Here is a 25,884-nt window from a genome sequence, read left to right as displayed (position 1 = left end):
CGTAAGACGAGATACTCACGACAAGCTCGAACCTCGTAGTGAGCGATGTATTTTCATCGGCTACCCGCAGAAATCCTTTGGATATCTCTTCTATAGACCGAAGGACAATGTTGTCTTTGTTTCAAGGAGAGGAGTTTTCCGAGAGCGAGAACTCATAGGCCAAGGAGACAGTGGGAGGCAAATCGAGCTTGAAGAGATTCATGAGTCGATAGATGAAGGAACCTCTACCGCTGGCACTCAACCCGAGGAGGAAACTCCGGTTGAACCGATTGACGAATCCTTACCTCTTAGACGTTCCGATAGAGTTAGAGTTCAACCCCAGTTTTATGGTTTTCATATTACTACCGAAGGGGATACGTATATTAGTGATGGTACACTAATAAATCATGATGAACCTAATAGCTATAAGGAAGCCATGGCAGGCCCGGAGTCTGCGAAATGGAAAGAGGCAATGGATAGAGAGATCCAATCCATGTATGATAACCAAGTTTGGAATTTGGTTGATAATGTGCTCGGACGTAAGACCGTTGGGTGCAAATGGATCTTCAAGAAGAAGACCGACATGGATGGAAACGTACACACATATAAAGCGCGATTGGTCGCGAAGGGCTTTACTCAAACTCCAGGAGTTGACTATGATGAGACCTTCTCACCAGTTGCGAAGATAAAATCTATTAGAGTGATGCTAGCGATTGCCGCATTTCATGATTATGAGATTTGGCAGATGGATGTCAAGACTGCTTTCCTTAACGGAAATTTGGCTGAGGATGTTTACATGGCTCAGCCAGAGGGGTTTGTGGATCCGAAGCATCCGAATAGAGTGTGTAAGCTTGAGAAGTCCATTTATGGACTTAAGCAAGCGTCTCGCAGATGGAATCTTTGCTTCGATGAGAAGGTCAAAGAGTTTGGATTTGTACAAAGCGAAGATGAATCTTGTGTATATGTCAAAGCCAGTGGGAGTATAGTTAGCTTTCTCGTTCTATATGTCGATGACATATTACTCATAGGAAACGACATCCCGACTCTGCAGGAAGTTAAGTCCTGGCTCGGGAAGTGCTTCGCTATGAAAGACCTCGGAGAGGCTTCTTACATTTTGGGAATAAGGATAGTGAGAGAAAGAAGTAAGAGACTAATTGGACTTAGTCAGAACACTTACTTAGAGAAGGTACTAAAACGTTTTAGTATGGAAAACTCGAAGAAGGGAGAATTACCGATACAAAGTAATGCCAAGTTGAGTAAGACTCAAAGTCCGAGTACCGAAGCTGAAATAGCAGAAATGAGCCGAGTACCATACGCTTCCGCAGTTGGCTCAATCATGTACTCTATGACTTGTACTCGCCCTGATGTAGCCTTTGCTTTGAGCATGGTTAGTAGATATCAAGGCAACCCTGGCAGAGCCCATTGGCTTGCGGTGAAGAATATCCTTAAGTACCTTCGGAGGACGAAGGAATGGTTCTTAGTCCTCGGAGGGAGTGATGACTTGAAGGTGCGAGGGTATAGTGACGCCAGCTTTCAGACCGACAGGGACAAATACCGTTCGCAGTCGGGCTGGGTCTTTACCATGAATGGAGGAGCAGTGACATGGAAAAGTTCCAAACTGGAAACCGTAGCTGATTCAACGTGCGAATCAGAGTACATTGCAGCGAGCGAAGCGTCGAAGGAGGCAATATGGCTGAAGAACTTCATCGGTGATCTTGGAGTTGTACCTGCCATAAAGGAGCCCATGGAGATTTTCTGTGATAATGAAGGAGCGGTTGCCTTGACCAAGGAACCGAGGGATCATGGTAGATCAAGACATATCGACAGAAAATATCACTTTATTAGACATCATGTAGAAGAAGGAAAACTCATAGTGAAGAGGATATCATCGGAAGATAACCCAGCAGATGCGCTTACGAAGGGACTGAGTAGGGTTAAGCACTTGCAGCATGCTAGGAGTATTGGGCTGAAGGATGATATCAGCGTAGATTAGATAGTAGTAGAAACGTGTAATAGATAAATGTAATTAACATTTGATGATTAAATAAAGGAGTTTTATTTATGAGTAATGTTACTGTCTCATGTTAATTGTTTAACTATTGTTTCATTTTGCATGTTTTGACTTCCAGAATAATTGAGTTTATTAAGAATAATCGAATTATTCAAATTGTCCACAATCGTTCATATGTTGGAAGTAGATATGAATGAAGATTGTCGTGAATTGGATCGAATTATTCAAATTGTCCACAATCGTTCCAAGTGGGAGACTGTTGTAATAGTATCTAAGGCTGCAACTATATTAGGCAAGTATTTGACCCGATTGTGCGTGGTCCTTTTCGGTTGCCTTCACCATAGCAACTTGATAGGATGATTTATTAAGAGAGAATAAATGTTATTAATATATTATGAGAATAATATAAAGAATAATAATATTGTTAATATAAGTCATAAATTAATTAGTATTAATTTGGTGACTTAACGAGATTAATTAAATAAGAGGGTATAAACTGTCAATTGTTTGATAGTTAAACTTTAGACTGTAAATCCTTATTGGATAGAGAATGGACGAATTCTAGAAGCTAGGGATAGCTTAAAATCGTCCAAGGTTATCTAAGGAATGGATTTGGATTGCTTTAAGGAAAGATTATCCATCTAGGGTTTAAGTTGTAACCCTTAAGGAGTCTACAAGTATAAATAGACCCTATGGCAAAGGGAAATCAGCACTTGATTGAGAATAAAGAATCCCTGGCCGAATTTCCTCCCCTCTCCTCTCTCTCAAATCATCCTCCTTGCTATTTGGTGTTTGTAAGCCATTAGAGGAGTGACAATTGTGACTCTAGAGCTCCAAGACAACAAGATCAAACAAGAGATTCAAAGGTATGATTCTAGATCTGTTTTTGTATTGTTCTTAAACCTAATTAGTCATTAAAAGTCTTGGATTCAAAGCATGTTTAATTAGAAAGCCTAGATCCAAGCATTAGGGTTTTGCATGCGCACATAGGAAAGTTCTTATGGCTAAAACCCATCAGTATATATATATATATATATATATATATATATATATATATATATATATATATATATATATCCATTTACCGTTGTCAAAATTGTTAAGTCATTTTATGAAATTACCAAACTTGACAACAAAAACCTAAAAATATATCAAAGACAAATCATATACAAAAAACATATATACCAAACACATAATACATTCATATATATACCAATCCAATTCTTTTAACTTGCAAATACGACTTTCATGTGACAACATGAATATAAAAATTTCATATAACACTTTCAATTCATATACAAATTTCATATAACAAGTTCATACATGAATTTCATATACAATTTATAATAAGACTTTTAATTCATATACAATTCATATATAGCTCGTATAACACTTTCAATTAATATACAATTTCACATAAAGCTGATAGAGAGTAACAAAATACACATGATACATTTGTGACAGAAAAATTATGCCGGAAAAACGCACCTATGGCCTGAAAATCAACTGGTGGAGTTATAGTGGTGGTGGTCGCCGGAGAACAGCTTTGTTGTGGTGATAGTGGCTGTTGTATGCTTAATCAGGCGAAGTTCAACAAATAAGTAGGGGAATCGATATCATAATAGAAAGAGAAAGAGAAAGGACGACATACTATTGCTAGATTTGCTAAAAATCAATGCGTTTGTCGCCGGAAATAGATGAAATAATTCGACGAGTTGGTGGTAGAGGCAAATTTGCAGGTGAAAAACGTCGTAATACGCCAGAGATACGATGTCTCTGTCGGACAATTCGAGAAAGAAAAACATGGATGCGACTTGTAGCTGATAGGGGACACAGCTGAATAAAAAAGGACTAACCTTTTGCGGAAACGCCTTTAGTAGTGACACCAGAGTAGTAGCAGCGACATGTTGGTGGTAAATGGATGAGCCATTGTCTCGTCATTTTTGGCCTTTGGATGAGGTCGATATTGCAGGCCTAAGATCGCTTGTCACGTGGGTCACACAGATCGAAAGCATTAGCGGCGATCTTGTCGTTGCAAAAGGTGTTGTCGCTATTACTTCCACGAGGATGAACCCAATCCACTGGATCATGTTGCAAATGTAGGGTAAAAATTGATACTAGCATGTGTTTGTTGGATCGCCGATGGGTATCTTTCGCGACCATATTTTTAACGATGACTAGAGCCTTTAGCGGAGACACCAAGCGTGTCTCGTTTGATGTCACCACTAAAGGTCTTATTGTCGCTAAAAGTGGCATCCCTATTACTCTCTTTTCTTGTAGTGCATGAAGATTTAGCGATGACTATGGCTAGGATTGTAGACCGCCAATGTGAAGAAGGATAAGAGGAAAGAAAGATTGATGTTTTGTAAAGAAAGATCCCAAATATATATATATATATATATATATATATATATATATATATATATATATCATTATCATACATACTTATAAAAGAAGCATTTTTCCTTGATTCTTATGCATTTGAAACCCCCTAATTTGATTTCCTTGATTATTATGCATTTGAAACCTCCTAATTTAATTAATACCACTCAAAAGACTTTTTAATAATAATTATTAATTGGTTCTTTAATGTAAAACTAACATGAACAACATCAAATATAACAAGACCAAGTATAAATACAATGAATAATAGGGACATCTTTGTCATATTTTGCAAGGATTAAGGACCTTTAAAGAAGGAAAAAAGACTTTTATGTGTGTATTGCTTTTCATACAAATTTCAATATATATATATATATATATATATATATATATATATATATATATATATTTGTTTTTACCAAGTGTTCAATGTGTGGTTGCTTCTGGTATGTCACATGTTATATTCGGAGTAAAAACTTTTGCATAAAGATGCACTTAATTCCATTCACTACAGGTACTAAATTAATATTTGACTCACACACACACAAACAAATCTTGATGAGCATTTTAAATTATTTGAATAGATTCGGTTTTCATCATCATTCCTTCAACAATGGAAATTATCTCTACCTTCATTATTTGACACTTCCATATGTATCCATGCGTGTGATGAACTTCTATTTTTCTTAAGATTTTTTTTTGTTAAAACCATTTTAATATCTAAGAATATAAAAAAAGATGGAAAACATTGAAATATTCATCCTTGGCATCACAAGGTGGATTTATTGAACCCTAAAAGATATTGGAAAATATGAAGTCATATTAGCAAATGTATTGCTACATATAAATTGTTTTACATGTCAATCGGTCTTAGTTTCCACTAAAGTCATGATTTCCTATTTGATCCTATAAAATATCACATGTGAACTAAAGGCAGGTCATGCATATTTTAATGTTGTACTGGTATTAACCGATACCAATGAGTTGACATGCTCCTTTTCAAGTCATGAGAATGTAATCCTTTTAGCTTTCATTTTTTTGTATATATACATGTAGTCTGAACCAAGCATTTGTGTGGCATGGGTGTGTTTCTATTAGTCTCTAATGGAAATTAGATGTTGGTATCCAGAACTATGCCTATGTGGTTTTAGTTTACTAATGTTGGAATATGAAAATTAATATGATGCATCGATATGCATTTAACAAATAATAAGTACATCACATTATTTACTTAATCGATATTAATGGATATGAATGTCACTCCGTGCATTTGCAGTAGCGTAATCGGGATTGAATCCGAGAAGTAGAGTTGTGTGGTGATAAACAAACATAGATTTCGTAGTATTTGTTGGATGTTTTGGCTTTGATAGAAAAGAACCCATCAAATACAAAAAAAACAACATTAATATATTTCTAAAAATGAAAACGTTGTATTTTGAATAACATGAAATAGTAGGGTAAAATATGAAAGGTATTACGATATAAATATCAATAACATATATTAATATTTATTTGTCAAAATTTTAAGTACGTAATTTTATGTTGTGCAACGCGCGGCTATTCGCCTAGTATACTTATAAAGCTAGCATTTTTCCTTGCACCACATTCATTTGAAACTCGTATTCTTTTTTTCCTTTCACCACATTCATTTGAAACTTCCATGACTTTTCAATTTCTTTCTAATAATGATTATAAGTTGGTTAATATGGTTAAATAAATATAAAAACTAAAGTGTAATCATATATAAACTAAATTTCAATACTAAAAGAATATATTTTCTTATACTTATAAACTTATGTTTTTAACTTTTAACATATTATACTTAATTTATTAGGTCTAATATGTTGTTGTATGTAAACCATTACCAATTTGAAGCTACAACTTTTGAACAATTTATATAAAATACTTAAATTACTCATTTAACTATAACCTTATAGGATCAACTTAAGTATAAATTTTAGTTTAACTTAAATAACCTAAAAAATATTTTGTAAATAGTTAAAAGTGATAAATTGTAGTGTGTTTCTAATAATGATTATAAGTTGGTTAATAAGGTTAAATGAGTATCAAACCTAAAGTGTAATCATAAATAAACTAAATTTCAATATTAAAATACTATTTTTACTTCTACTTATAAAATTATGTCTTTAACTTTTACATACTATACATAATTTATTAGATTTAATATGTTGTTGTATGTAAACCATTATCAGTTTAAAGCTATAATTTTGAACAGTTTGGACAAAATACTTAAATTGTTAATTTAAATATAACATAACAGGGTCAACTTTAATATAAATTATAGTTCCACTTAAAAAATCCAAAGAATCTTTTGTGAATAGTTAAATGTGATAAATTGTAGTGCTAAATGCAAAAACTAAATTGTAATATCAGTTTAACTCAAATATAATTTCTAAAGATATTTTTATAATCGTTAAAAGCTTTCAAATAAGTATATTAAAATAACTTACAATAAAAATAGCTGAAAATAACTATATATAAATGATTATATTGTTACCTTTAAAATAAAAAATGTTTAATGTTTTAAATATTTACAATGATAGAAATTAAAACGTTCTGCAAATAAATTTAAAAAAATAATTAATAATAACAACAACTATAAATAGCATTAAACTATTTATTATATTTAATTTTATTCATGAGTCACCGGCGGGTAGAGGTCATTTAAAATATTGAGATTATGCAATTTTAATAGATGTATATATATATATATATATATATATATATATATATATATAAACATATAATTCAAAATAGTTAATACACTATATCAACTTAGTATACGTATTATTATATCAAATTGAACAACAGTATTGTTATATTTAAAAAAACATATATTTGTAAAGATTTCGGCTATATAGATGTTTCTGCGCAACTCGCGGGCATTCGCCTAGTGTGTATGTGTATATATATATATATATTATATATATATATATATATATATATATATATATATATATATATATATATATATATATATATAAGGGTTCAATTCAGTAGAGAAAAAGGTTGAGAATGAGGAAATGAATCTGGGTTACTCATTTCTAAGCTAACGTCTAAGCGCTCCATCATACCGTGCCGACGGAACAGATCATATTCATATATGAATATGTATATTGATATGTATATTCATATAGAAATGTATATATGAATATGTGCATTCATATACGAATATGTATATTCCTATATGAATAAGTATGGAGGAAGCGATTATTCATATACTAGATGAATTCCCGCGCGCTGCGCAGCGTACGTTCAAAATATACTGTTAAAATGTTGAAAATTTTATGTTTAAAATGGTTATGTTATTGACATCATATTTTGAACAATATTATTCATTGACATCAACCCATCTTCCTCAAAATAACTCTATATAAATGATTATATTGTTACCTTTAAAATCATAAAAAAAAAATTGTTTGATGTTTTAAATAATTACAATGATAGAAGTTAAAATGTTAATTAAATAAATTTAAAAAAGTTAATTAACAATAACAACAACTATAAATAACATTAAACCATATATTATATTTAATTTTATTTATGAGTAACCCGCGGGTAGAGGTCATTCAAAAGATTGAGATTATGCAGTTTTAATAGATGTATATATTATCATATAACGCTACTGCTAGTTCTTTCACATTGATGAGCCTTTGTCAAAAGGTCACTTTCGATGGGACGAACTTTAGCGAATGGATAAGATACATTCGCACAATTACTCGCTATGAGGATAAGGAGTATGTCCTCGATGAGAAGCTCGAGAAAATCAACCCTGAAATCGCTACTCTGGCTGAAATGACCACTTTTGAAACTCATGAGCGCGATGCAACGAAGGTACATTGCATCATGATAGCCACCATGAACTCCGAATTCCAAAAGTCCTATGAGGACATGTACCCGTACGAGATGCATCAAGACTTATTGGAGAGATACCACCAAAACGCGAGACAAGAGCGTTATGAGATATTCACTAACATGATTTCCGCTAAGATGGGTCATGGAGAGTCTCTTACCGTGCACCTGCAAAAGATGCAAAGGTATGTCGACCGCCTTCGCAAGTTAAATGTTGACTTCGGGGAAGACTTGGCGATCGACATGGTGCTTCACTCTTTGGCTCCGAGCTACAATCAATTTAGGATGACCTACCACATGAACAAAGAGGAGGTCACCCTAAGCAAACTCCAAAGTCTCTTGAGGGTCGCTGAGAGCAACTTCAAAGACAAGTCTGTTGCACCAACTCCCAATCTGCATGCTGCTCCTGTCTTGGCTATTGGACAAGGGAAGGGAAAGAAGAGGAAGGCTTCGTCTAAGAACTATCGCAAGGTTAAAGCCCGAGATGGTGCCTCTTCTAGTGGGACTAAAGTTGATCCTGCTAAGCCCTGCCCTAACCCGAAGGAGGCAGAGTGCCACCACTGCCACAAGATAGGACATTGGAAGAGAAGCTGCCCAGAGTACCTACAAGGCATCAAAGAAGGAAAGATCAAGCCATCTTTCGCAGGTATATACACAATTAAATCTAACGATTCTAATCATGCTATTTCTTGGGTTCTTGATACCGGTTGTGGTTATCACATTTGTTCTAATGTGCAGGGAATAAGAAGAAGTAGGGATGTGGAGCAAGGAAGGATCAATCTAATCATGGGGAACAGAAGATCGTCGCCTATACCAAGATTGGAGTGTATTCTTTAGTGCTTAGGAATAATTTATGTTTAGATTTGAACAATTATTGCTATTCGCCAGAAATGGCTAGAAACATCATTTCATTTCATGGTTTGTTTAGACAAGGTTTTAGATTTTCTTTTTATAATGAGAATAATTCTATTTTAGCTTATCTAAATGGTGTCTTTTATTTTGAAGCTATACCATGTAATGAAATATATGAAACTGTTATGATTGTTGATAACTTAGGAAATGATGTTTTGAACATAAATTCTTCCAATAGTATGGATAGAACATCCTTGTGGCATTGTCGTCTTGGACATGTCAACAAGAAACGCGTAGCCCAACTCCAAAAGGATGGAGTGTTGGAGTCATTCGACCTTAGGGAAGATGACACGTGCGAGTCTTGTTTACTTGGAAAGATGACTAAGTCACCCATCACAAGTACTTGCGAAAGGGGTGAGGGTCTGTTAGACCTAATACATACCGATGTATGTGGACCGTTTAGATCAACCACGAATGATGGGAACCGCTTCTACGTGACTTTTACCAATGACTATAGTAGATATGGGTATATCTGTTTGATCAAGCAAAAGTCAGAAACTTTTGAAAAGTTCAAAGAGTTCAAGAATGAAGTGGAGAATCAATTGGGCAGGAAAATCAAGATGCTTCAATCCGATCGAGGAGGAGAGTACCTAAGTCTTGAATTCCACGATTATCTCGAGGAGTGTGGAATAGTTTCACAATTGACGCCTCCTAGGACACCGCAGTTGAATGGTGTGGCAGAAAGGCGTAATCGAACCTTATTGGATATGGTTCGCTCTATGATGAGTCGTGCTTCACTATCAATCTCTTTTTGGGGGTATGCCTTAGAGACTGCCGCCCATATCCTTAACCGAGTCCCTACTAAGAAGGTTGCCAAAACACCTCACGAGATGTGGACAGGGAAAGCTCCCTCGTTGGCACATATCAAGGTTTGGGGTTGCGAGGCTTTCGTAAGACGAGATACTCACGACAAGCTCGAACCTCGTAGTGAGCGATGTATTTTCATCGGCTACCCGCAGAAATCCTTTGGATATCTCTTCTATAGACCGAAGGACAATGTTGTCTTTGTTTCAAGGAGAGGAGTTTTCCGAGAGCGAGAACTCATAGGCCAAGGAGACAGTGGGAGGCAAATCGAGCTTGAAGAGATTCATGAGTCGATAGATGAAGGAACCTCTACCGCTGGCACTCAACCCGAGGAGGAAACTCCGGTTGAACCGATTGACGAATCCTTACCTCTTAGACGTTCCGATAGAGTTAGAGTTCAACCCCAGTTTTATGGTTTTCATATTACTACCGAAGGGGATACGTATATTAGTGATGGTACACTAATAAATCTTGATGAACCTAATAGCTATAAGGAAGCCATGGCAGGCCCGGAGTCTGCGAAATGGAAAGAGGCAATGGATAGAGAGATCTAATCCATGTATGATAACCAAGTTTGGAATTTGGTTGATAATGTGCTCGGACGTAAGACCGTTGGGTGCAAATGGATCTTCAAGAAGAAGACCGACGTGGATGGAAACATACACACATATAAAGCGCGATTGGTCGCGAAGGGCTTTACTCAAACTCCAGGAGTTGACTATGATGAGACCTTCTCACCAGTTGCGAAGATAAAATCTATTAGAGTGATGCTAGCGATTGCCGCATTTCATGATTATGAGATTTGGCAGATGGATGTCAAGACTGCTTTCCTTAACGGAAATTTGGCTGAGGATGTTTACATGGCTCAGCCAGAGGGGTTTGTGGATCTGAAGCATCCGAATAGAGTGTGTAAGCTTGAGAAGTCCATTTATGGACTTAAGCAAGCGTCTCGCAGATGGAATCTTTGCTTCGATGAGATGGTCAAAGAGTTTGGATTTGTACAAAGCGAAGATGAATCTTGTGTATATGTCAAAGCCAGTGGGAGTATAGTTAGCTTTCTCGTTCTATATGTCGATGACATATTACTCATAGGAAACGACATCCCGACTCTGCAGGAAGTTAAGTCCTGGCTCGGGAAGTGCTTCGCTATGAAGGACCTCGGAGAGGCTTCTTAAATTTTGGGAATAAGGATAGTGAGAGAAAGAAGTAAGAGACTAATTGGACTTAGTCAGAACACTTACTTAGAGAAGGTACTAAAACGTTTTAGTATGGAAAACTCGAAGAAGGGAGAATTACCGATACAAAGTAATGCCAAGTTGAGTAAGACTCAAAGTCCGAGTACCGAAGCTGAAATAGCAGAAATGAGCCGAGTACCATACGCTTCCGCAGTTGGCTCAATCATGTACTCGATGACATATTACTCATAGGACCTAAAAAACTTTGTTGACTTCCAATGTCTACACTGCTCTCCTTCACCTTCATTCTCTCACTACCTGCCTCATCCGTTGTTTGCGACTTTGGGATGCTATTTTACTCCTTCAACGACATCTGCTCCGCTCCTTTTTCCCTAAATTGATTGAAAGAATGGTTGGTGCTACCATCGAACTTCTTCTACCTTTGAAACAAAAAAAAAATAAGGCCTCTTCTTCCACAATATACAGTTCACAGTCTCTCCACCGTCTCTCTACAATCATCGGCCTCCGCCACCTCCGGTGAGTTAGCTACAAAGGCAAGTCCTCAACTAATTTTCTTGGTTAGAAATTCTTAAACTTCTTCAAACTTTTAGGGTATGCGCTAATCCTTACTTTATATTTATTTGGATTTGGTTCGTTCGCGCCTCACTGTTACCAGGAATTGAAAGGGAAGGGGAAAGACGAAGTGAGAGATTGAGGGTCAGTCGAAGAACAGCTAAAAGTAGGAGGTGAGTGGTTTTCTGGATTATTCGATGCATACTATTCTTCATCATCTGCTCCACCTCTTTCTCTAACTTCTGTTTCTTTTGGAAAAAGGATCTGCATCGACTTCGATCGACTCTTTCTTTTTCCACCTACTCCGTAATTTTTCTGTCTTCTCTATTTTGTTTTTGATATTGGAACTTGCTATTCTTATCAGCTTTGCTCACCATATGCTCGATGAAATGCTTTTCAGTCATTCATAACGATTGTAAGCAACTCATGACTCTGAAATTGGTATATTTCTCATTTTTTTTTTCATTTTATAGGCTTTAGACTCCAATTAACCATACCGAACAAACGGGATATTTATTTACCCTTTTTCCTTCATTCTTCCTATTAATGGGATTTACTTAAATAGTTGTTGAAATGAAACAGGTGATAAGCAAGTCTGAATGTCGGACTAAGTAATCAATTTACCTGATCAATGGGTAACTCAATTTTTACAATTGAGTTGGTTACTCATATTGAGGTATCTTTTACCTTTGCTTTCTGATGTAAAGATGTTTATTAATGGTTTTCACAACATATTTGAATCTCTAATTGCAATTTCAAGGGCATGGTAGTTTAAATGAATATCTAAACCGAAATACTCTATCTTCTCCAAATCTTAGTGCTATGTGGGTTGTAACTACAAGCATTTAATAGGGAGAAACAAAAGTAATTGGATGAGAATTTACGATTGATTCTTCTTCTTTCCACCTAATTTTCCCTTTCTAGGTCAACTTTCTGTCATTGGGCTCATATGTTATTAAAACACAGCCCAAGTTGCCAATTCCAGCTGCTATTTATGATTTTGCCCCTGAAAATGTTTACTAGACGTAATGTTCCTCTATTAAATAAATTGTTTTACATCTTTCCTGGGTAACTTTTTGATGGCCCTTACAACTTTTGGGCAGGTTTGTTTAATGATTATTCTCTTGAAGCTCAATGGAAAATGCTAGGTAAAACTTTACATAATTACTCCTATGTCGCCTCTAATATGAATTAATGGTTGTAGCAGCAATAATCTATTAACCCAGTACTTACCTTGCAAACCTGAACCTCAAGCCATGGTTTTATATCAATAATATTATACGAAAATAAAACCAAACAGAAAAAAGATCAATATGCCCTTTATTGTTAAAAAACACCAGTTCCTGATTACAAAAAGGTTGACTTCTCATACTAAAAGAGCCTCTACAACTTTTACAAGTTAGCAATATCAGTGAATTAGATTTAGTAGTAATCTTTTGTTTTATTTTGAAGCAAATAGCACACCATAGAGGTTAGATGTATGATGATGTGGATTTATTTGTATTTTGATTTTTTTCAATATTTAAAAAATATCTTAGAAAAGTTTGATTTTTGTTTCAGCATCCACTTGTTTCTACTTTAGGAGAAAGCTAGGAGTTAGGTGCAGAAAAGAGTTTGGGCAATTAAAAGCAAAGTGGTAATATGATTCATCATCAAATGTAAGTTCTTTTCTTTTGTGTTTCATTTGTTTTATAACCATCATGTTGTATGAGTTTGTAAGTGAGTGCTTCATATGTTTACTTGAATGAGATGCTTCATTTAATCCCTTTTCATAATATGTATATTCTTATTACACATATTTTGTTTTACTATAACAATGGATATTGTTTCAGGGAAAACACATCTTGAGAAACGAAACAGGTAATCAGAACTTTTATTTGCTTATATTTTTGTTCTTAATAGTTATAATATGTGATTTAAAACTCAAAAAAGACAATCTTCTTTTCATAAGGTCAGCCATCTTGGAGTTTTTAAGCCGATACTTTCCTTCATTCATTCTTTAAATGCTTTCAAAGTTATGGGTGCTAGGAAAGGTATAGCTAATGAAAACAAAAATTTATTAAACTTATCTACCTTGTTGATTAGCATGAGTTTAAGGGATATGATCTCAAGATCATGGGAGGATGTGACAAAGCTTCGTTTTAAAATTAATATCTTAAATTCTAAAATGAAATATTTTATAGCATTAAAAAATGTTTCTTGAAAAAGGTGATAATTGAGATAACCGGTGGAGGTGCATATTATTGATGGTCTAATTGTTCTTTTTTTTTGCCGCTAATTCACACATACCTACAACGAGACTTCATTACTCTCTGATGATTGATATTTTTCGTATTGAACTCTGTTTGCAGCTTGAAGTGTCAATCATATTCCAAAGCTTATGGTTTCTGGATCATGGTTTAAGGCATTTCCAACTCCACAACTTGATCAGTTAACTATAAAAGCTACAATGAATAGTGGAATGGAATGAACCATCCCATTCCATTGTCATGTTTACTTGGCTGATGCTGAAAATAAGAATGAATTTTCATTTGTTTGTGTATTAACATATACCATCCTACTTTTATTTCCTTACATTCACTTAAATGAGTTATGATGGCTCCGCCTCTTGCAAACAGTCGAACACAAATCCAACCCCCGCAAAGCGAGGGTACTTTAGTAGTATATATTAAAGATATGAAAGTTAGGAATAGTAAATTTTCTAAGTCTTTGGCAAGATTGGTCCCTAAGGTTATGTATGGTTGCTCTTCTTTTTTTGTCACTTTTGGTCCTCCAACTTATGTTGGTTTTAAAAAACTACTTACAACATTGACCCTTCACCTTTATGCTTTTGTTCACAAACAACCCTTTCACTTTCGTTTGAATTTTTCATAACCCTCGCCTTTTGTTACATATTATTAGTATTTAGTCTTTTGGCAAAAATGGTCCCTCATTATTATTATTATTATTATTATTATTAGACAAAATTACACGATTGGTCCGTGTAGTTTACCAGATTTAACACATTGAGGACAACGATGAAAACTGAAATCATTCTTTTACTCCTAATCCTATTTTTTTTTATTAATTTGTATTTCTCTTTTTTGGTTTTAAATTAATGTTTTATTTATTAGAAAATACTCAATCAATACCATAAAACCACCCACCAACTGGCATCACCACCACCACCACCACCGCTAAAATTACATAAATGGTCCATATGGTTTACCCATTGTCACAAATTCAGTCCCTACTACCTTAAAAGACCAAATTACCCTCACATTAACGGACAAAAAACAACGGTTTATATTTTCCGGATTGTTTTTCCGGCCGCTGCCATACATGGCAATAAAGTTCAATTTGTGATACCATTTCCTTATTTTCCTTATTTATTGCAAGAAATAATGATTTAGATTTCTTTACTTATGTAATTAGATGACACTGTTTATCTTCCTTTACTAGGTTATCTCAATCCAATTCAACATGCTACTTTACTTTACAATGCAATACCTTCCGACCCCGGCAACGCCGGGGAATCTTTTCTAGTTTTAATAAAAAAGAAAATTGTTAGATTTATCTATGCCATTGAATTTTTAAAATTAAAGGTTAACATTAGTATTCGCGGTTTCTAACAATTATTGAGTTCCTATACAATCCTCTCTCTCTCTCTCTCTCTCTCTCTCTATATATATATATATATATATATATATATATATATATATATATATATATATATATATATATATATATATATATATATATATAGGAGTAGGATCAAATGAGAACACCTAAAAGGTTGAGAACGCGAGAACAGATCTAGACCATCTAATTTCTAAGATGTGTGGCTATAATTAATTGTTATTTTTCTAATTATTAATACATTTAAAATATATATTTCAAATTAAAGAAAATTATAAAGGGTATTCAGGTAAATAAACATTACCCTAATTTTGTAAACTCCTATAAGTACTCTCCGCCTCTCTATTCCGTTGACCTAATTTCATACAACATACATTCGGCATCTTCATCACATAGCCGAATCACACAACCGATCCCAGCTACTTCCGTTTTCCTTTTGCCTTGCTCGACAGATGAACCATCCACATCGAAGATGATGCTTCCTGATTTCACCCCAAATGTCGATTTTTTGTTGTTTGCTCTTTCCCCCCATTTGTGCACTGCTGATGACGACGATTAAGTCACAATGGTCGTCGGATAATTGACTCCCTTCCTTCCCCTCTTCCCTCTGTCTCTTCAACCTCTTCGAAGCAATGAAACATAATCAAGTGAGTGGATTATCGCCTAGAGTCCTTTCATTCCGAGTGAGAGTTTCACACATTGATTTTGTTTTCATGTCATTATTTGGTTTTTTTTTTTTACTTTTGTGATCTATTATGGAAATCTGTATCAATTTAATGGGAATATCTTAATTTCGCTCAGCACATATTCGATGAAATGCCCCAAAGGTATCGATCCCATGTTCAAATTTCATGTTCCAATTTTTTGAATGTTCTTGTTTACGTAATCATCATCATCATATATGAATTCAATGTCAAGAAACCTAAGCTTTGATTCATCTGAATCTGCAAACCGTTCCTATGCTGACACGGATCAACTGATCCCACAAACTTAGATCAATAAATTACCAAAGATTTTATGTGCAGACTGGCTTAGCCTAGAAGAGTTTCATGGACATAATGGTTTGGCGTTCAATGGTGGGGCTAGCGACGGATCAAATTACCAAGATACCCTATGAGTGAACTGCTATCAAATGAAGCTTCCGCAGACAACAATGAAGAAACCCAAACACCCCCTGTTGTTGTAAAAGAGTGGGAGAAAACAGAGGGGGCTGCTGCCCTTGGCTTGCCTGAAACCACCAACAAACACCTCTGGTGGGGGTGTTTTTGTTGCAGCTCGAAGACAGGCGAAAAAGAAGGGAGTGTGGGAGAAAATGGAAGAATGAAAATTTGTATTTATCTATGAATAGTAGTGTATTCATTTGTGAATAGCAGTGTATTCATGTGTGAATAACAGTGAATGAACAACAGTGCATTCATGTGTGAACAGTAGTGTATTCATTTGTGAATAACAGTGAATGAATGTATTTATTTATGATTAGAGGTATTCATGTTCTAATTCCGAATAACAGGGTACTTATTTCTTAATAGCACAATATTCATTTGTGAATAACAGTGTAAGCATGTGTTAATGAGTATATTTATTTATTATTAGAGGTATTCTTTGTATGAAGAAATGATAATTTTTACACTCTTTTTATTTTCAATTGATTAAAAAAAGAAATTGGATTACTTGTAAATTGATGTGTATTTATTTGTGATTGGAGTAGTATCAGGTGTTTTCAAAAAAAAATCATTTATGAATACAAATGTACTAATTTGGTGTTCGATTTCTATTAATTTTTTTGAACACAAAAAAAAACCCGTGAAATAGGAGAAAAAAAGTTGATTTTTGTAAGAATTGTTTTAAAATAAATTTTGGTAAAAATGTTTTTTATATTCCATTAATAAGAAAAATTAAAAATTGAATATTTATTTCTTTTTTGGTAACTGATCCTAAATTTAAGGGAATTTGATTTAATTTTAGTTTATTTTAATTTAATTAAAATATACAATTACTAGTATGCCCTTATACATTCATTGGTCTAGAATTGTTCTCGCGTTCTCAACCTTTTAGGTGTTCTCATTTGATCCTCTCCCTATATATATATATATATATATATATATATATATATATATATATATATATATATATATATATATATATATATATATATATATGATCAGGTGAGGATTCCAATTTCGGTGAGTATAAATCTGAACATTTCATCTAAAAAATGAATGGTTGTGATTTATTTAGACTTTTGTATTTCTTTGAATTAGGGGCTATTTGACTAAAGGCAGCGGACCTTTTCACAAATAGTATAACATAAACAGTTGGGTATCGAACTCAGGGAACAGATTTAATTAATTAACCTAATTACTAAAAATTAACCTAAAACAAACAAAAGTTAAAAGGGGTTTTTATCTGATTTTACAAGTTCAAACAAATTTTAACAATTAACTGATAATTTTAATCAATATTCTAAAAACATTTTTGTTTAGTTCGAATCCACTTCTCCTCTATGGTTAGCTACTAATTATGGATTATTAAAGTTGGTCACCAATTATTATTCAATTAGTAATTCAAGTCCAAATTTACTAATCTTTTTACCAATTCATGAACTACCTTGTATGATCATACATAAGCAAAACACATAATTAGTTATTAATTATAGATGGGCTATGTAAGATTTATCTAGAAAAGCATAATTATGGTCATAATTTATGTTCTCTAGCACAACTAAATTAGTTATTTTTATCACTTATCTAAGATTTGGTTGATCCGAGCTCTAGCAATTTAATAGTCACTAAACTACTAGATAACAAGTTCATGTAATTTAATGGTCATTAAGCTACACAGAACCTGAATTAAAGCAACAAAGTAACGAACTTTAACATGCTAGGTAATGATAATCAAACACATGCACAAAACCAACTTATAAAATCCATAAATTAATAAACTAAGCCATAGATTTAAGGTTTCATCTAGTTAAACGAAAGACTACTAATGTAGCCACTCATATCTGAAAGTAAACACACAAGTTCATAATAAATTGACATGATTAAATTAATGCAAACCGGATGTAGCGTTTTAATCTTCAAATTCTCGATCTTCAAACAATCCCTCATTTCAAAAGGTGTTTTTCGCACTTTTCTGACCATTAAACTCGATTATAACTCTAGAAAATCATATCCAACCATCCCAAAGTCGATATGCTAATGGATATTTATAGTTTTCAAAATTTGCATCTCACGTCGTGATCTTAGGAGAATTCGTGTTCGGTAAGGAAACTGCATTCCGTGTAGCTATCTTCTAGAAGAATCAATCTCACTTCGTGAGGTTATACTCCTCACGTCATGAGAATTGGGAATTAGCAATTGAAACAAAAACAAAAGTCATCTGAAATTTTGTCTAGTTTTCAGATCATTTTGAATCTCGTCAATCAGAGTTACAAGTCATCAGATATGGTCAAAATACTGTCGAGGGTCAAGCTGTCCAACAATATCCTTTTTGTTTCTTTTTTAGCTCCAGTCCTCCAAATATCCAAATTTTGTCGGTTTCAATCTTTTTCTTCGAGAATGTCCACTTTTTGTTGCAAAATACAATTTAAACTTTATAAGTACCAAATATCTTTGCAATTAACCAAATTATAGCTTAAAATGTATTAAAATATTGCCTAGAAATGTGTATAAATATGGCACTATCAGTGGGCAATGTTTTAATGTGATGTATTGAAATAAAGTTTTGCTTGGGGACAATCAAAATACAAGTGTGTGGTATTTTTATATTGCCATATTTATACATATATTTATTCATTATTTCAATAAATTTTAGCTACATTTTGGTTAAATATAAAGATATTTGGTACTTCTAACATATAAATACTATTTTGTAGTAAAAAAGGACATTCTCAAAGAAAAGGGACCACAACTAAACAAAGCTAGAAACTTGGAGGTTGGAGCATGCATCAATAGGAAAGAGAAGAGAAGAAAGCGAGCATATAGAGAATCCCATATCATGGTCTCTTATATGCCCCGACGTGACCATGTGTCCAACCTAGAAGCTTCTTCGGATCTGCATGGAAACTTGGCACATACGGATCATAAGCGATTCCCATTATTTGACGAGCATTGTTCCATGTTGTGGAAGTTGTAACATGGTAAGTATAAATTACGACTTTTAGGTTGAGTTATAGATACGGACAGAGAGAGAGAGAGAGAGAGAGAGAGAGAGAGGATTTAAGGAGAGCTACAAATTACTTTGACCAAAAGTAACCGTAAACCCTTCGGAACACAAAATTTGATTGGAGAACAAGTTTAACAGAGATCGAAGTGAAGAATCATTATTAATCATTCGACTTGCCTAGAGTTTATCATGTTCAATCGAGTTTTCTATTTGATTATGTGTACTTTTTCTGTAATTATAGGCTAATAACCATTTACTTTCGTTTATATTTGATGAACCTACAACTGTGTGTTAATTTCTACTTTTATGGATTATTGAAGTTGTTTTTAGCTAGTCTTTGTTAGATCGCTTCCTAGCATGTTCAAGTTTCAATCTTTATTGCCCTTCCTTTGAGTTTTGGGTACTTAAACGACCATTGATTGCCTGAAATTGTTTACCTAGTTTTTTATGATGATTAAATTGCTAGAGCTAGAGATTGACCATATCATAGTATAAGTAGTAAAGTTAGTTGCTTAATTGAGTTAGAGAGCATTATTTGATCATAATATATGCTTGATTATTTGATCATAAGTAAATAATTCTAGATCTATTCATTCACAGTCCAAATATATCTTAAAATCAATTTGGTGTACTTATCTTGCATGATCATTGAGGTTCAAGTTCATAAATTGATATATGTCAGTTAGTCTGATCATGACAACTAGTAGCTTTTAATTTGGTAACCAACTAATTAATCCATTGCTTGAAATTAACCTTAGAAAAAAGGGGGATTCGAAGCTAAACAAATGTATCTCTTTCTCTTGATTGAAAATCGTTTTTAGTTGTTTGCTTAGGTTTGAAATATTTAGTTATTTAGTTAAGTTTTTTTTGAACTTGAAAAATCAGATAAAACCCCCATTTAAAATTTGTTTCTTTAGTTTAATTATTAGCTTTGTTTGGTTAGTTAAAATTTCATTCTCTATGTTTGAATCTTACTTATTCTACTTTACTACTATGAGACCAAGTACACTGCCTATTGTATTTTAGGTGAGTTGATCAGATAAGATATAATTTTTAAAGCATTGTTTCCAAACACATCAGTATGATCCTTATTTGTATACGATTGAAGAGTGTAAGCTTAAATTTGGATGTGTTTCAGGTTATGCATACCAGGTGTTCGATGAAGTGTGTGAAATAGATGTTGTATCTTGGAATGTCATAGTAGCTTGTTTTTGTAGAGAATGACTTGTTTCTCCTTAGGTCGGAATCCGAATCAGAACAAGTGAAATTAGTGGATTGTTTTTGAGATAAATAGAGGGGTACTTCCTGTATCATCTTCCCTTCGAATTGTAGGTTTCTTGAAGGAAAATGGTGGAAAAAGACAAAGTTAGAGAGAGAGAGAGATTTCTTTATGGTGTTTAGCAACCAAAAACAGAGCAAAAAGTGTGTTTCTATGTGTATTATTCACAAGTTCATCGCATGCCCATTTTTTAAATTTTTAATGAAGACATTTCTTTATAATGTTTAGCTACTGAATCCCCTATGCTACCATGAAGAAAATTTAGTTATGTGTTTGGCATATTAGTGTGTGTATTTAAAATTTCTAGTTGTAGGTTTTTAAGAAAAAGAAGGTGACGAAGAGAGAGAGAGAGAGAGAGAGAGAGAGAGAGAGAGAGAGAGAGAGAGAGGTGTTGTACGCTTGATTTAAAATTTCTAGTTGCAGTTTTCTAAGAAGAAGAAGGTGACGAAGAGAGAGAGAGAGAGAGAGAGAGAGAGAGAGAGAGAGGTGTTGTAGGCTTGTTAGCTTGTTAGTATTTTAAAATTAATAAATATTAAAAGAATATTAAAGATAATGTAAAAACTCAATTATAAGATCAAAAAACTATTTTTAGTTTTGACATGACCAATTTCAAAATGAAAATCGGCTAAAAAACATAGTACTTTTAAATTTTCAATGGTTTAGACTTATTTCTAGAATGCAAATCATGCACATAGGCTACTTTTGTAGTTTTATTAATTTGAAATCGTTACAAAATGCATATGGTATCTCATGAGTGTTGACAAGGTGTTTTTCAATCACTAGGTTAAATCGTTGAATGTTCAAGTCAATTTTAAACAAATGTATAGTTTAAAAATAGAAGTTTAAAAAATTGTAGAAGTTAATATAAAAAATTTCTTTAATATATTAAAAATAATTATAATGTATAATCAAATTACTTGAATAACCTATAAAAAAACTTATTAAGGACAAAAAATAGGAAAATGACACAAATACACTAGAAATTTTTTAGGGTTTACTTTTATTATCGGGAAATAACCTACAACACCGGTATGAATTATGGTAAAAAGAATGTGAATTTTGTGAAAGTGGTAGATAGCTTTTATTATATGTGTAAAAATATATAATTTTTATTTATTTATAAAAAACATATATTTTTTTTTAATCTCAAGCGGTTAACCGACCGTTGCACTCTTTCCTACGTCCGTTCAATGACCGTCATTCCATCTACGACGCTCGATCACCATAGCACGCAACAGGATGGTTTTTACCCTCATAACTTGCACGGCAACTTGCACGACACGCTCAAGTAGTCATTTTTCTCTTGTACATATTCTAATTGTTGAGAAAAATATATATTGTGTGGTATTTAAACTTAATACTTTTCACAAATACAAAATATTTAAATAAGAAGTTGTTTATTGAAATTTTTGCAGATTCATCGGTTTCATGAATTGCTCATGACACATGTTGCATATTCAAGATCAAATGTTATCTTTTGCAAAATTAATCCTAGGAAATGACGAAGTTACTATGTTTCCCTGAAGAGCCAATAACGTTGATTCATTGTCACCTACGCCTTGTACAACTTCATCATCGTAGGTTTCTTTTAGGTTGTGGGAAAATTGCACCACTCCCCTCCAAAAAAACAAAATGTATCATCATGCCCTCATGTATTAAATTAATATTATCTTTACATCGATCTAATAAACCTTTTCTTCTTAACACACTAAACTTGTAAAGTAGGTAGTAGGATTCTCGTATATCTCTTTTCGAACGTTTGTATTGGGTCTTTTTGGGGAAGTAATTTTATATATGGGCGGTAGGATGCACATTCCATGTCACGTTAATTGTATTCTTGAATTGTTAATTAACAGTAGAGATCCATAATAAACTAATAAATAAGATAATTATGCATCTATAAATTATTGTATGAAAGATTATGTGTAATTCCTTATTGTTTTATTACTTATTTTTTTTTCTCTGGAAGAACCTTGCGCATGTTCACTATGATAATATTATATATGTTTCACACTACATGATTTACGTACAAAAAATTATTTTCAGTTAGTGTCAGTGGGTACCATATTAATGCACTTCATGCACTTCATTAATGACTAGTGAACTTAAAGTAATCCATTATTAGGTTCTTGATCGGTTTACAGCATTGAAGTGCTCACATGCATGGAACCACCCCACCCTTAATACACAAGACAAAGCGCTATGTAAGGGAAAAAATAAATGAAGGTTCAGAAAATTTTAAAAATTAAATCTTATATATATATATATATATATATATATATATATATATATATATATATATATATATATATATATATATATATATATATATATATATATATAATTAAGATGTTTGGTGCCAAAAATTAATTCAAGAGTAACCAATGTTTATCATATTTCTCCAAATATATAAATTACAGATTTCAAGATTCAAATCTATAACAATCTAATTAATAAGTTTAGAATAGTATACATTTCATTTTGGCTTTTAAACAAACTAAAATCGAATAAACTTATGTAGTCTCGTGATTCAATGGTAATTAACCACTTCTAGAAAGAGATTCAAGAACCCATGTTTTGCCACCAGAGCTACTACCACCACTCTCTCTATCCCTAGGACCATCAGCGTGGATGTTATTACTGATTTGGCTCTCTTTATTAATGATGGAAGAGATTGCAGCCGCTACAGCAACCCTAAATTTAGGATGAGAAGCAATAGCACTCATGTTTTCAGCCAAAATTGACTTATTGTTATTGTTGCTATCTTCTCCACCTTGCCAAACCCCATTAATCCCATCCACTTGCTTTGGCCTTGAAAAATGGCTTTCATTAATAGGGAAGCTGTTCGGCATCCAAGGAAACCCTAATTGAGACGAGGGGCTATGGTGAGGGTTTAGTGGATTGTTGGTGAGATCAAAGACAAGTCCTTTTGTAGGGTCATTAGGCGTCATATGTGCGGATGAATACGGAGAAGAATTAGAGTTCAGAATGTTTGAAGACATGTGGTAATTAGCGAAAGGCTGCTGATTCATGGCTCGAAGTTCAGATGAAATATGATTGTTTGAATCCATTAGCATGAAAGATGTTGATGCTGCAGATGTTGTTGAAGCCATTGCAGTTGCGCCAACGGGTAGTGGATGATTGTGATTTCCCTCATAAGTTGTGATTAGTATCGACATGTCTTCTAAACATCTTTGCACCTATATATTAATCATACAATTAGTAAAAACCATGAGACAATTAAAGTCTTGTAATTGATGATATTTTTATTAACCTATTTATTGGTAAAAGAAAAAAAAAAGAAGAGGAAAATATGCACATGCACGCAATCGCACAAGAAGGTATAGACTTGGGACAAACCTGTTTCCTAACTGGGCAACCAGGAGCGACTGTACAACGATAGTATGCTCGCGGACAGGGGTTTCCCTTGGCAATCTTTTGTCCGTATTTTCTCCATTGACATCCATCATTCATCTATAAATTATAACCCAATAAATTTCAGAATATAATTGATTTGTAAGTATTATATTAACTATATATGTCTAGTAAACAGTTACTATAAGTTTACAACACACTGCAGTTTGTGAGAATAAGCGATTGCAATAAATCACTGGAATATAAGAGAAACATAACAGAAATCATAATTTTGAGATAAACGTGATATACGATTCAAACTTACTGTGGCAGATTCACATCTTGCCCTCACTGAAACCCTAGCTTTTCTGTTTGGAAGTGAAGCCATCGGATTATTAGCAATATTACTAGCTTTATTTTCGCCTCCAAAATTGCCGGAATTCATCAAATTGTTTTGTTGCATCGGCATAAACTTTGTTGTGGTCTCTGATAAATCCTTATGATTTCCTTCTTGATGATCTCTTGCATGTGGGGACGTTGTAGTATTGCCTTGAATCCTCAATGATAAACCTAAATTTTCATTTTCGCTTTCTTGCAATGGTGACGATCTTGGGCTAATTTTCTTGATATCTTGATCTTTATCATGCCCGTTAAGAGAAAGAAAAGCTTTCGGATCCTGCATATATATATGGTTTAGAAAACTATATAAAATCTGAAAATATGATTCACATGGGTTCTATATGTACTTGGTAGTATTAATATTAAGCTACCTTGAATTGGCTAGAAGATTGTCGAACTACGGAAAATTTCATTTGTAGATCATAGTAATCTTTCATTGTTTGCTCTACTACTTGTCTCAACACCTTGTTCTCCTCCTTCATCCGATTCATCTCGATCTGTAATATCGATAACTTAAACAAAAAGTTACATATTAGTTTTTTTAGCAATAAAATTGGCCTGAAATGAAAAAATAATAATAATAATAATAATAATAATAGTAATAGTAAGAAGAAGGGTAAGTATATATATGTACATCAAGGTTTTGAAAGGTTGTACCTTTTCTTCATTACGATGATCAAGGTCTTGCTTTTTTGGTGCTTCAGTTGGGTCGGTGCCAGTTTGTACATCAAGTTCTGAGTGTTGTACTTGGTGCTCTGGTGATGGTACTTGTCTATCATCATCATCCTCATTAACCTGATCTTGATGATATGATTCTGATGAATCTCTAACAGGTTCTTGATCTTGAGCATCAAGCTTCAGGGTCAGATCGATTTCCATGTCAGTGTTTTCTTCTTTTCTTCCCATACTTACATAAAAGGGAACGTCTCTCTATCTCTCTCAATCTTTTATTTGTCCAGAATGCTGCTTTTGAGACACCAAAGTCAATTACCCCGTCTCAAGGGAGGAGGTATGCTTAGGCACACAAAGGACGCATCTAAGTTTTGACTTTAACTAGGTCCTCCATAATTTTTCTAAAACTATATTTTAATTGACAACTATTTTCATGTTTCCTTAAAATAATGCAAACACTTTTTTATACCAAAAATGTCCAACTTATTTCACATTTAAGGGCTTATTTAACAACTACGGTATCATTTATCATACATATACGTTACTTTGCTTGTTTTTAAAAAATAATTTATCTTTATTTTAACACAATGCCATTTTTATTAAATTCGACTACTTTTTAAGAACACTTTGACCTACTCCTTAATTTCACCCACCACTTTATCATAGAATTGATATCTAAGGCATAT

The 25,884-nt window shown here is 33.5% G+C and overlaps 1 protein-coding gene and 1 long non-coding RNA gene across 5 annotated transcripts; one reads left to right on the top strand and one right to left on the bottom strand.

Moving 5' to 3' along the window:
• Nucleotides 1-11,424: 11,424 nt before the first annotated feature.
• On the top strand, nucleotides 11,425-14,386 carry LOC145051521 (uncharacterized). 3 transcript variants are annotated; one of them, XR_013683674.1, is made up of 5 exons: nucleotides 11,425-11,673; nucleotides 11,813-12,015; nucleotides 12,110-12,150; nucleotides 12,292-12,385; nucleotides 13,270-14,386. It is a non-coding gene; the product is annotated as an uncharacterized LOC145051521 (long non-coding RNA). The 3 variants fall into 3 exon arrangements; XR_013683673.1 differs by having other exon boundaries at nucleotides 11,425-12,015; nucleotides 13,270-13,367; nucleotides 13,542-14,386; XR_013683672.1 differs by having other exon boundaries at nucleotides 11,425-12,015.
• Nucleotides 14,387-23,139: 8,753 nt separating this feature from the next.
• LOC145053888 (uncharacterized) lies at nucleotides 23,140-25,550 on the bottom strand. 2 transcript variants are annotated; one of them, XM_079002012.1, is made up of 5 exons: nucleotides 25,184-25,550; nucleotides 24,898-25,038; nucleotides 24,453-24,803; nucleotides 24,134-24,247; nucleotides 23,140-23,973 (listed from the first exon to the last, which is right to left on the bottom strand). In XM_079002012.1, exons 1-5 carry the CDS (start codon nucleotides 25,430-25,432, stop codon nucleotides 23,314-23,316), a joined length of 1,515 nt encoding a protein of 504 aa, XP_078858138.1. In that variant the 5' UTR covers nucleotides 25,433-25,550; the 3' UTR covers nucleotides 23,140-23,313. The 2 variants fall into 2 exon arrangements, with proteins under 2 accessions (XP_078858138.1, XP_078858139.1); XM_079002013.1 differs by having other exon boundaries at nucleotides 24,898-25,023.
• Nucleotides 25,551-25,884: the final 334 nt, after the last annotated feature.

The sequence above is a fragment of the Lactuca serriola genome, chromosome 5 (assembly GCF_051521515.1).
Source record: "Lactuca serriola cultivar US96UC23 chromosome 5, Lser_US96UC23_V15, whole genome shotgun sequence".
Taxonomy (NCBI): Eukaryota; Viridiplantae; Streptophyta; class Magnoliopsida; order Asterales; family Asteraceae; genus Lactuca; species Lactuca serriola.
This window is presented reverse-complemented; position numbering and strand designations above follow the sequence as displayed.